This window comes from Cricetulus griseus, chromosome 3, assembly GCF_003668045.3.
Source record: "Cricetulus griseus strain 17A/GY chromosome 3, alternate assembly CriGri-PICRH-1.0, whole genome shotgun sequence".
Classification (NCBI taxonomy): Eukaryota; Metazoa; Chordata; class Mammalia; order Rodentia; family Cricetidae; genus Cricetulus; species Cricetulus griseus.
This window is the reverse complement of record NC_048596.1, coordinates 218,383,982-218,397,191: the sequence shown is the minus strand read 5'-3', so window position 1 is coordinate 218,397,191 and position 13,210 is coordinate 218,383,982. Positions and strand designations below refer to the sequence as shown.

At 39.1% G+C, this 13,210-nt stretch overlaps 1 protein-coding gene across 2 annotated transcripts in view; it reads left to right on the top strand.

Annotated features, from left to right (window-relative positions):
• The window catches only part of Mrc1 (mannose receptor C-type 1), an 87,842-nt gene that overhangs the window by 60,006 nt on the left and 14,626 nt on the right, over positions 1-13,210 (top strand). For both annotated transcript variants that reach the window (XM_027405251.2, XM_035441485.1), the window contains exons 15-22: positions 1,079-1,223; positions 2,693-2,734; positions 3,655-3,818; positions 4,785-4,852; positions 6,210-6,310; positions 6,961-7,103; positions 7,580-7,694; positions 12,153-12,319. In XM_027405251.2, coding sequence (XP_027261052.1) covers positions 1,079-1,223; positions 2,693-2,734; positions 3,655-3,818; positions 4,785-4,852; positions 6,210-6,310; positions 6,961-7,103; positions 7,580-7,694; positions 12,153-12,319 — 945 coding nt within the window. The remainder of the gene's footprint in view (positions 1-1,078; positions 1,224-2,692; positions 2,735-3,654; positions 3,819-4,784; positions 4,853-6,209; positions 6,311-6,960; positions 7,104-7,579; positions 7,695-12,152; positions 12,320-13,210) is intronic.

Here is a 13,210-nt window from a genome sequence, read left to right as displayed (position 1 = left end):
TAGCTGTGGGTCTCTGCTTCTTCTTCCATCAGCTACTGGATGAAGGCTCTAGGATGGCATATAAGGTAGTCATCAATCTCATTATCAGAGAAGGGCATTTAAGGTAGCCTCTCCACTTAAATATCTCCATTTTATACAAAACCAGCAATTAGATAGTTGAACGTCTTCAAAACTGTTGTGCAGTTGCCTTTAGCTCAGCAAAGCTGGATACAATTTTGGTAGCCACCAGAGTCAGTCACACTTCTCCAAATCTGAGAAGTGGGGAGCTCTGGGTTTTGCTAGCGATGTTTAGCCTCTCTGGTCATCATGGGAAAAGATGTTTTACAATATTGATGCTACTTCCTCTCAGAATCCACAGGCCTCTTTCAAGGCCCTTAGTGAGATGTTTATTTGGTAGCTGCATTGATGTTTGGATTCCATGTTTGTATTTTTGGAAAACAGATCATAATGCCTAATCCAAAACCTTTCAGACTCTGACCAGTCATTGAAAACTATCAGAACCCAAACTACCAAACTCAGAGCTCCAGTTTGTTTCCATTGTTCATTTTGGCAAAGGCTGGTTGTTCAGTTAGCCACATTTTATAAGCCTTTTCCCTTTTTAAGAAGAGTTAATTATTTTTCTGTAGCCTGTGTAATAGAGGGAAAGCTTCCAACAACTTACTGAAATATCATCCCTTAAGAATGGGCTGTGATTTTAGGAAATTATGCCTACTGACTGAGATGTGGAAGTTTCTTGCTAACTTTTTCCTATATATAAATCCCACTTCTGTGGCTCTTGGGTCCATTTTTGTTTAATGAGAATAAAGAAAATGTTATAAGAATCAATTCCCCACTCTAGTCAGCTTCAAAAGTTTCCATGAATAAAAGCTGTGTCTTTCTCACCCATGTCCATAAAACGTTCTTCCAAAGCTAAAAGTAAAAATCAAATGAATGAAAAGCCCAAACTTCTCCTCTTTTATTTTTCCATTTGGATTTGCACTGGTGTAATATACATGGTGCATATCTGTAGCCTAATGTTTCTAAAACAGCACAGTCTCTGGCATTGTGGATAAGATCTGTAATAATGTTTCCAATACAGGTTTCCTATGAAAATTGGGCTTATGGTGAACCAAATAATTACCAAAATGTTGAATACTGTGGTGAGCTCAAAGGTGACCCTGGTATGTCCTGGAATGATATTAACTGTGAACACCTCAGCAACTGGATTTGTCAGATACAAAAAGGTATGAACCCCAGCCTCCTCCTTTTAGGTTACAGAGCTAGCCTTTTGACACCCCAATATGTTCCCTCTGTTGGCATAAACAAACAAACACACACACAAAATACAAGTGTCAGACCCTTATTTCACAGGATAAGAATGAAGGCGTTGAGTACAGATAAATGTTCCAAAAGAACAGAAGATCAAAAGGCCACCCGAGAATCCTGGATGAGAGTCACGTCCTCAGAAATGTTCCCACCAGCAGCTGGGACTCTGGCCATACTTTGCAGCTGTAGGGGCAAGTGGGAGCCCTGCCCTTGAGCACGTGGAAGACAATACAGTTTCACTTTTTGGAACTTTCACCCTCTGACCTTCTATTTTAACCCTGACTCAGGTAGAGGCTTCCTCCAAATCAGATTATTCTAATGTCCAAAACCAGTCCTAAAAACCAGCTGTGTGGGGATGTCCCTAGTGTTCTTAGACCCACTGTATTATATAATTTATGGTGACTTGGAAATTAGCCCAAAGCCAGGTCAGTCATTGAGGCTTGAGGAGCTGGGATATGACAAACCAGAAAACAAGGAAGCTCACCCTTAAATCAAAACCCATTTTGACTCCACTGCATTAGATGAATGGAACCACATTGCCCTCTGCTGTTGGGAATGATGGCTACTGCCCCCATTCTGCAGTGGAGAGGCCTGGTACTGCCCTCTGCTGGCTAGATGTGCACGTTTTTCTCATTGCGGATTAGCATCCTTCTAAATTTCCACAACAGCGAAATCAGCGGGCTGTGTTTAAAAAAGGGTCTCCCGCTGCCAGGGGCCTGCTGTGGCCCTTTAATGTTGTTAGTAGCTTTGTTTTTCTTTGGCAGATAGAAAACACATTAACCAGAAGGTTATTACCCACACCCTATTGTCAGATTTCAACAAAATCCAGATATTAACTGTTTTGAAAGAAAAATACCTTTAAGATACGCATTTAGTAAGAATAAGATTCTTCAAGGTGACTGTATTTGTGTATTCTCCTTGCATGACTCTCATCAACTAGTCTCAGATAGGAACTGTACATTATTTCATAGCCACTACTAAAATGTCTACCTAGGGAACACTGACCGCATACCAAAAATCTAATTTTTTTACCCTGCCTACTTTCACACATTGTTAATTCCTTTTTGTAGTTGGACGGGATGGGGATGAAGACCAAGCAGTTTAATCCCGTGCTTCGGGTTTGAAGCTGGGCTTTAAGATTCTAAAATTAGTGTTTTTTTTTTCTTCCATTTATATGGCATTATTTGGGCCTAGAAAATGCCATCCCACTGATGGTGGCCACTATTCATTTTATATAAACTGTAATTCCTCTTTTTTCCATTTATTCTTTAACCACAGTTGGAGGGAGGAACTGGGACAAGTGTGGAAAACTGTCAAGGTCTCATTGACACAATGCAAGGAGTGGTACTGGCAGATGCTTGATTATTTTATTTTTCTTATTTTACAGGGAAAACGTTATTACCAGAGCCCACACCCGCTCCCCAAGACAGTAGGTATCCCTGTGTTTTCTGATTTTTCTATTACAGCCTTTTCTGACTCCTTTTTTAATGAAGAAGAAATACCCGGGGACCATGGGGAGCAGAGAGTTCTTAGCATCTCTGAGGACACCATGAAAGGTTGGAGTTTTGTCTCCAGAGAGCAGGCAGCATGCCCCGGTTGCCCTGCTAACACGATTTCCTGTGGTTTCACTGGTCAAATGGAAAGTGTCCAGGGTTTTCTTTAGCACACGATCAGTGACTTGTAACTTGGTGGCTCTAACAGTACAGTTACTCTCTGAAAGTTCTGAAGTTGGGAATCTGAAATGGGTTCATTTGAGTCAAAACACAAAGCTTCACTCGCATAAGCACATCCTCCAGAGGTTCTCTCAGCTGCCTTCACTTGCGTTCCTTGAATGCTTTCCTAAATGCCCCCTGGTTTCATCTTCAACCCAGCCTTGTAGCGTCTTAGTTCCCTTGTCATGATGTCTCCTTATGTGGGGTCTTCTTCTCTGCATCCTTCTCTGAGGAAATCTGCACTTCCTTTAGATTTAAGTAAATCTTTTCAAAAAAGTATTTTGTTTTTGTAGTGGGCTGGAATCTGAGTTTTCATAGCCCCCATGTCTTGGCCCTCAAACATCACAGACACTTGTGTAAGTCTTCCTAGCTAGGCTTTCCTACCAGGAGTTCTTTTATCCACTAGAAACCCATGGATCTTACTTAGGAAGAGAAGCAAATCAGTCTTTGTAGCATTGGCAGAAGGTAGATATAGATACTTGGCCTGGAACAATCCAGTCTGTCCCTGACTGAGACATTCTGACTATTCTAGAATCTTAGAATTGTTCAAATCTTTGACATAGTTCTTTCCCCTACTTAACATATTCTTTATCTAAATACAAAATTTTGTCTTTTCCTATGACTTTCTCTTTTTCAGACCCACCAGTTACTGCAGATGGATGGGTTATTTACAAAGACCACCAGTATTTTTTTAGCAAAGAGAAGGAAACCATGGACAACGCACGGGCATTTTGCAAGAAGAATTTTGGTGATCTTGCTACTATTAAAAGTGAAAGTGAAAAGAAGTTTCTGTGGAAATATGTAAGAATATGGTTAAGAGTAGAACAACATAATAAACAAAGATAGTTCCTGAAACTGGTACCTTAGAACATATTTCCAAAGGATGTACTAAATTTGAAGTTGAGGGAAAATGATGAAAGTTCTTGAGGCCCTGAGACAGGGCCGTAAGTCTAAACATTGTAACAATCCCTTTGAGTTTGTAAATTTAATTGCCTAGAATTATATCCTAACTAATTGTTACATCTCAATCCTAGACCACTTGCATAACAAACAGTATGATTACTAATTAAAGGTCTGTCTTTGTTGGATCAAATTATCGGTGAACAGACAGTACAGTTTGGTTGTTCACATAAAATCTCAGCAGTACCCAAATTGTCAGGTATTCCTGAAAGTGTAATTTTTTTCCCTCGTGCTTGGCTGAGTATCTCGCCACTAAAACAAAAACAAGACCAAAAAACTTCACGTGGCCTTCTTATCATTTGCCAGAGAAGAAGTGGGGAGAAGAGAGGAAAACATGGATGTATCAATATTTAAAGGAAAAGTTCACTTAACTACAAAGATAAGAAGAGATAGCTTAACATTGTCATCTTTGTGGATATGCCTTGCTTTGAAACTCTCAGAATATATACTAAGGTTGCACAAATAACTATCTGGAATAGATGTTATATATTAAATCCCTATGTGAAAAAGTATTTTTTCTGATGTACAAATCCTACTGCCTATTTTGTTTTAAAGGGCCACTTCAGCACCCGACTGTCATAGACATTTGGTATTATAATGAATGACTTAAGGCATTCACTTTATAAGCAGAGATTATTGCATTGTGAGCACATTTTTCATTTTTATGAATATAATTTTACAGTATTTCTGCACGAACCCCTCATTGGAAAACATTATAAACATGCTGTCTTACTAATATATAGGCTTTACCTAAGAAGTTGCTTAGTGAATGACTGTAAATTGTGTATGTAAACTTTCATGTTCTAGATAAACAAGAATGGTGGACAGTCACCGTATTTTATTGGCTTGTTGATCAGCTTGGATAAGAAATTCATGTAAGTAAATCAAGCTAAAGTGTGGTGGTTTAGGACAGAGAACTGATAAACACCTCGGAATTGTTTTGAGACCTTTTCTTGCCGAATGCATTAAAAGTTCTATGGCAATCTGAATCTAAAAAGAAATCTCTAAAACGTGAAAGGAAGCCTACTTAAGATTATTCTATTAAGAATTTCAGCATTGTTAATTATTTAAAAAGTCAAAATTGGATTTAACCTCATAAAATGCCACTAGTCTTTATTTTAGGGTCCTTGGTCATCGGTAAATCTTTGACTAAGAAAATGTGTTAAGTTAGATGTGAATACTGAATTTATTTTAAAAATAAATTGCAATCCTTTTTGGACCATTGTTGGTACACCGTACACCGTCCCCTTTCATTTGTCCTACCTCACAGTGATGTATTCAAATTGACTGTGAAACTTTGCTCTCAGAAGAGTAGACTTGTTGCTTCGTTAGACATTGGGACCAGGAATGGCTGTGCAAGAGGGGAGGGAATTATTTTATCTCGGGGATTTATTTCATTAATATGTTCTCTTGAATTTCAAGGGCAGGTGTGTCTATGTGTGCTTCATAAAGCTGTCTTAGTAACACATTCTGTATGACTTTGATTTCTGTCTTTGACTAGTGGAGACCTAAAGTCAAGCTTGTAATTTCTAGGGAATAGAGACATTGGATGTCCCTATGAACCAACACCCATTTGATCATCTTTAAAATAAGAAGGCTTATTTTTTATGATTTATTTTTTCCAGCTCTCAGAGACCTTGAACTTCTGTAATTTTTGAAAAACAGACATTGGCTCCCCCACTTTATGAGAAAGACAGAGTGAGCAAAAGACTTAGAATGGAGCTAAGGAGAAATTCTGTATTTGCTGCCCCCTTTATAGGTAGTTAAATTTAATGGAAATCATGATTGAAGAATACTATGGAAGGAATTTTGCTGTTGGCATCCAGACTAATCAGGCTATACATGTCTCCCTCTTCAGGTCTATCAGGAACTTGAGGAGAGTAAAGAGGATGGACCAACATTCAGTATTCACATCAATATAATACATCTTCTTAGATTCTTTAGTGATAGAGTCTGAAATCCTAAAATAAAGACAGACTGTATTTTACGAGATTAAATTTAATGGTGGGTGTGAACTTGACCTGAAGATATCAGGATCACTACAGAGGAACACAAGGGCTGCCGAGTACCAGGCATTTGGGAGTTCCCACTAGTTTCTCTAGGCTTCCCTTCTGTTTGTTAAGCATCCTGTGCTCCCTTTATCTTGATGCACTTGCCCTTTCCCATCTCTAAGTTGTAGCCAGTCATTTTTATGGCTGGATTGCTAAAAATTGCTTCAATTTTCTTTTCCAGTTGGATGGATGGAAGCAAAGTAGATTTTGTAGCTTGGGCTACAGGAGAACCCAACTTTGCAAATGATGATGAAAACTGTGTAACGATGTACACAAATTCAGGTAGATCAAATAAACAGATCTTATTGAACTTGCTTTGGGGTGTGATGGTGTGGCATTCCTTGTATCTTTAGGTTAAAAGTGGCATCAATGTACATATGTAGGAAAAGAATAGACTCCCCAATTTATCAACATAATGGTTCAGTTTGCAAAGATAAATTTATCAGGATGTTCATGAGCAATCTAACAAATGACATGTTGTCCCATTTCTTCCAAACTGTGAGACATGTGAAATGTTATGTGAGGAAAATACTCAGAATATGTTTATAAGTACTTTTATCTCTTTCTAGTCTTTTTCATTCCATAAAATGGGAATATTGATGTAATTTGTCTTTCGTTGACAAGATTAAATAAGTATCATAAAAGCTGAACACATACTTAAGTATTATTAGATTGACTATTGTGATTAATAATTCAATAATATACCTGCAACACCAAGAGCCTACTCAACATATAGGAATCTTTCTGCCAAACTGAACTCTTAGGAGTGTGAAACAGTGATAGAGATATTGCTTAGACTCTTCTAGTCATGTTTGAAAATAAGGAAAATCTATTCTGAACCACTTTTTTTGTGATTCCTCAGATACTGTGTATTTGAAGGTATGTTTTAAACTAAGAACATATAGATGTACCTTAGCTCTTCTGTTTTGCAGGGTTCTGGAATGACATCAACTGTGGTTTTCCAAATAACTTCATCTGCCAGAGACATAACAGCAGCATCAATGCCACTGCCATTCCTACCACACCCCGGACACCAGGTGGCTGCAAGGAAGGTTGGCATTTGTACAACAACAAGGTATCTGGAGAATTAATCTCAGTCTTGGCATTTGTATCATTTGCTTTTTTTGTTGATGTAACAAGAGATTTCCACTCCTGTTACAGAAGACTGAGTCTATCATAGCAGAGCAGGTGGAGCAAAATGGTGCCATGGAGATGGGAGCATTTGGTAGAGGCTCCTTACACCTTAGTGGATTGTGATGCATTAGCCTCCATGAAACCCCAGCAGCGCTGTTCATTGTGGAACAGTGACAGATGCCGGCCTCACCATTCAAAGTTACCTTCTGCCTACCTCATCACTTTAGGGCAATTTTTTATATATATAAGAAAAGCCCTGCAAAGAATATCTGTGGACCATTAAGCTGATTTTTTTTTAGCCTCATCTGGTTCTGAGAAAATTTGTATTTAGTTATAATTTTTATGAATAATTTGATTTCTTGATGTAAAGTTTACTGTCTTTAGCTAAAACCTCTGCTTTTGTTCCATTCATTTCAGTGCTTTAAAATTTTTGGATTTGCTGAAGAGGAAAAAAAAAATTGGCAAGATGCGCGAGAAACTTGCAAAGGATTTAAAGGAAACCTAGTGTCCATACAGAATGTGAAAGAGCAAGGTGTGTAGGTGATGTTTCTGTCAGTAATGAATATATATATATATTCATATATATATATGTATATGTACACATATGCCCTTAAAGAGATAAGACTATTGCTTATTATAACTGACTTTTAAATTTTTTTCTAGAATAAGAACTGGTATGGGAAAATCCTTACTTACTAAGAGTGATTTTATTTAGTGTAAGATACCATGCTGAGAATGTTTTCTCCATAGCATCCTTTGTCATTTTGATAGCAACTCTATGAACCAGGATTTATTACACTACTTTGGGAAAAGGAAGTGTTGTTCATAGAGCCTTGCAGGAAGGAGCATGCTTGGTCAGAAGTGGAGTTTGGAATCAAAACCTTGGGTGCCAGAACAAACCCATTCCGTTGCCAACAAACCTATTAAGCAAAGAGCCCAAGGAGAGAGTTTTGAGTCTAAAATGAGCAGCTGCTGATTTCCCACATATTCCCTGTCGTATCATTTCCAACACAGCCAAGCCAAGGTTTTGAACTTTAAACAAACGCAGCGAAAAGTTTTTGATGAGACACAAGGATAAGCTGGAGCTTTGGAAGTATCTGGTAAGAGAGCATTCACCACAACCATACAGAAGATCGTGAAGTTCATACTTCGGTCAGAAGAAACTAGAGCTGGGGAGGCAGACGGCTCAGTCAATAAAGAGCATGTTACACTAGCATGGTGACTTGAGATCACTGGTGTTCAAAGCCCAGGGTGGTGACATAAGTTAAGTGTTACCTCCCAGCACTAGGAGATAAAGGAAAAACCTTAGGGATTTCCTGGCCAGCCCGCTTTACAAAACCAGTGGTCTCCAGACCCATTTTCAAAAAACCTTAGATGGCTGGTTCCTGAAGAAAAACACAGAAGTACCAACTGGTCTCGATATACATGCTCACATGCATGAACACACAGACTGATTTTCTTCTACACAGAAAGAAATGCACTGACCACTTTTGCATGTTCCTTTGGAGGACTACCCTTGCTGAAATAGGTATAATTCAAGTTATGGTTTGTGATTAAGGAAGATGGTGAGCAAGTTGGGGAGATTCAGACCAAACTATTGTGGGGTTTGGAAACCACAGCAACTGAGTCATGGATCAGCGACCCTCAGGTTAAACACTTTGAGAAAGAAAAGACATGGCCTTAGAAAGGTTACCTTATATGGTCCTAAGTGGAAGATCTGGGCCATTGAGCGACAGTTGCAGGGAAATACATTTAGGTTCAAAATCATGAGGCCATTTCAGTTGCTAGGACTGATGAGATACATTCCTGAGAGGGGTGAGGTTTTCAAAGAATTTTGAAATGTTTAAGTTGGGGGTGCTCAAGAGGACACAGTAGAGCCACTTATACTGGCCAGCATGTACAGAAACTGTGCAATAGAGGTTTGCTATGTGTTTAAATTCATAAGAAGGTTGTAGGAAAAATTAGACTAAATAGTCTCTATCATCTCTTTTAGTTGGATAGGTGTGTGTGTGTGTGTGTGTGTGTGTGTGAGAGAGAGAGAGAGAGAGGAGAGAGAGAGAGAGAGAGAGAGAGAGACTTGTATGATGTGCACATACATGTGTGTTCAAGTGCACATAGCTGTGTGTACTCATGTGTAGACCAAAGGAGAAGGGGGATCTGGGGTATCCTCTGCTTTGTGACTCTCTGCCTTGTTATTTTGAGTCAGGGTCTCTTACTGGAGTTGGAGCTGGGCTCACATTCAGCCAGCCCCAGTATTCCTTTTGTCTCCATCCTCCACAGTGCTCCAATTACAGGCATGTATATCATCATACCCAACTTTTATATGGGTTGGGGGATCCAAACTTGGGACCTCACTATTACTTACTACTCCCTATCTCCATCCACAGAGCATTTTTAGTTTTCAAAATCATTTTCCAAAATTATGAAAAGGTACAGGAAAGGAGATACCAGGAACCTATATGTTGCTCTCCCAAATGCTTGTTAGGTTAATGCGCAGAAGTGCACTCTTCTTTGAACACATTATACATGAAACCAACCAAGTTTCCACAGGAATCTTTGACAAGTTCACCAGCTGTTCAGACATCCAAAGCAAAGGGTCAAACCACAACACATGATACAAGAACATAACATCCACATTTCTTGAGCTGGCTTACCACATTTTTGCCTCAGCTATCCAGCAGAGAAACACAGTGATGGATTTCCTCTCTTCACCACAAAGTGCTGATTCCTGGCACAACAGAATTAGAACCTGAGCAGTAGAGACGTGCAGAAGGAAACAATTTTCAGATAAAATAACATTATTCCTGGCAAAACAGGCACACGTTGAATTCTTAATGTGGCTGCTGGCATAAGAAGTCAGTGTTGTATGCTACCAGATAGAGCAGTTCCACACCACATTTTAAGTTGAGCATAAGGCAAAGGTTACAGTTTTATTTAGGAAACAAGTAAAACCAAAATGAATATCTATCTGCATTCTTACTTCACTAGAGAATATTGGAAGGAAAACATTTGGGCATATTTGTAATTTTAGTTAATTGAGAAAAAAAAGTATATCTGAACAAGGCTCTCCTATTTGAACACAGGGTACTGATTTAGCGTGGGCTGTTCGACTGAATTGTTTGTTCATGTGCAAGCAAGCATTTATGTTTCTGCAGACTTTATTTTTCATTTTTAAAAAAAGATTTATTTTTATTAGTGTGTGGAAGCCACACGTATGTGGCTGCCTGCTGAGGCCAGAAGAGAGCGTTGGATCCTTTGAGGCTGGAGTTACAGGTGGTTGTGAACTACCCAGTGTAGATACTAGGAATTGAACTTGGGTCTTCTGAAAATGTAGCAAGCATTCTCAATCATAGAACCATCTCACTGGCCCCCTATTTTGCACTTTCTATCAGAGTACCTAAATGCTGAGCCGTTCTGTTTCTTGTCCATATTCAGGGCATATATATTGTTGCTCTGGTAAACAGAGAGTCTGTCTAGCTGGCAACCCATGGTTCAGGTATGCTGCTCAGAGAGGCATGGGGCAGGCTGAAGGGAAAGTACCAGGCATATGGACACTGTAACCTTTCATTGGTTCTGGATACTTGCATCTGTACTCTGTATCACAGAATTACTGATACAACAAAAAGCCATAGTATTCTATATACTTTAGATCTTCTTTTTTTCCATTCATTTATTTAGCTCATAAATAAAGTCATGCACAATTATGATACATAATACAGTATGTTCACAATGGCATGGCTAAATTAAACCAATTAACATGTTATATCACACATATTCATCATTTTTGTTTTGAGAACACTTAAAGTATACTATCTCACAACTTTTTAAAAATATAGCATATTGTTATCAACCGTATTTATCATGCTCTCAGTAGACCTCAAGACATCACAGAGTCCATGCCTCTTGTCCAACTGCATATACTCTAGATCTTCTAATCCTGTGATATGAGCCCTTTAGCTTAAGGATGTCTGGGTCTGTATATCCCTTACTAGGTGGCCAATGATCCCCAGGAGTTGCTTGCCTGGAAGGATCCCAGTTAGGTAACCCTTGCATGGGTATCCTGTGATACTGAAAATTTGGGAACAGAGTGCTTCTTGTTTTGATAAATGGCTTTGATTTTCAGAGCCTTATGGTTGGAAACTCTTCTTCTCCTAATTATTGCCAACAGATTATTTTATTTATAGAATCAGGACAGCTGATAACTTACAGGCTGTTTTTTGTTTGTTTTTTGTTTTTGAGAAGGAGAAGTATATGGGACAGAAACCAGGGCCTTGCCCATGCTATATCCTCAGTCACCTTTTCAAATTATATTTTGAGATAGGGTCATGCTAAGTTTCCCAGGCTGTCATCCAGAGGATGCTGAACTTGTGATCCTCCTGCCTCCACCTCGAGAATGCTGGGACTACAGTCCTGTGGGCCACCTATGCACCATTTCCAAGGGATCCAACATCTTCTGGTTTCTGCAGGCACTGCAACACATGTGGCATTTACACTTGAGTACACACATGTACACTTATGCCCACATACACCCACACCCACACACACACCCACACACACACACACACACACACACACACACACACACACACACACGCATATGTGAACACCAATAAAAATAAACACTTAGGCTAGTAGGCAGTTACAGTCCACATTGAGGTATCCAATGTGGATACGGGATGGATTTGAGAGTCATTATCCTTTTCTCTGGTGCCCCTGGGTGGGATACAAACATCCCAACTGTCTGAAGTGGTTATATGCAGTCCAGGATTGTATTGTCAGGAACACATGGAAGTCCAAAACTCAGTTGCTGATGTGATACGAGGATTAGATTGCGTCTGTTTTCATGCTTTGTGTTTAGAAATAGTACCAAAAAGACTTGGATTTTATGCTCATTATTTTGAAATTAACACATTTAAAATACTATTTTAAATATGTGCTTGGACTTTTCACTATCCCACTTTTTATATTATCTTGTGTAACTTTCTTTCAGCATTCATTACCTATCATATGAAAGACTCCACTTTTAATGCCTGGACTGGGCTGAATGATATCAATTCAGAACACACATTCCTTTGGACAGATGGACGAGGAGTTCATTATACAAACTGGGGGAAGGGTTACCCTGGTGGAAGAAGAAGCAGCTTGTCTTATGAAGATGTGAGTATAATTTTTCAGATCATCTCTCCATGTGCATAGAGTCATCTCATTGATTAATTTTCTGCAAAACACCCACCAGACACCCCCTTGCTGTGTTCTGTAAAACATTCATCAGAATCCTCCTTCCTATGTTGTGTTTTTGCAGATTTTATCAGTTTAAGACTGAATCAACCTTGAAGGAAGGGCTGTAGGTTTAGTTAAGAACCTTTCATTGGCAGTAAACAGTAGAAATCCAGCTTCACTCTAAGCCTCACTGGTACTTAAAACAAAAAACGTGAACCTAAGTTATGACTGCACCATCTGCCCCTGATACCTTATAGCTCTTGCACGGCTTGGGAAGCTGATCTGGAAGCCATCACTACTTCTGAAGACATCATCAGCATCATCACCATTACCCATTCTATATTTATACAGCACTTGATCTGTGCCCAACACCATGCTAAGTGCTTCTGTACATTACAATGTAGACTGTTGCTTCTCTACCTTCCTTTAAAAATACCTTACTCATCTTATATCATTGAACAATCAACTAGCTAGTATCAAACATCACCATAGGGATTAAGAGCAGCATGAGAAAATGTGAGTGTGTTCTTATGTCATGAAAGTCTTAAACCACAACCCAAGTCTTACATCAGAAACGAGGTAATAGAGAAATAAGAGTGTAACGTGACAATCTGCTGCTCAGCACAGGAAGAGAGAAGGTGCAGCATCGTGAATAGGGTGATTTTATTGGTGGGCACACACCTGTGGGGCTGTTTGCATCAGATACTGTCATTGTGTGACATAATAAATGTTTAGGGGCTGTGGAAAAGAACCAGCTCTGGGGAAATTTTTCAAGAAACGTCAAACATATTCATCAGAAACACTAAAGAGGTTGAAGATGGCAGCCCT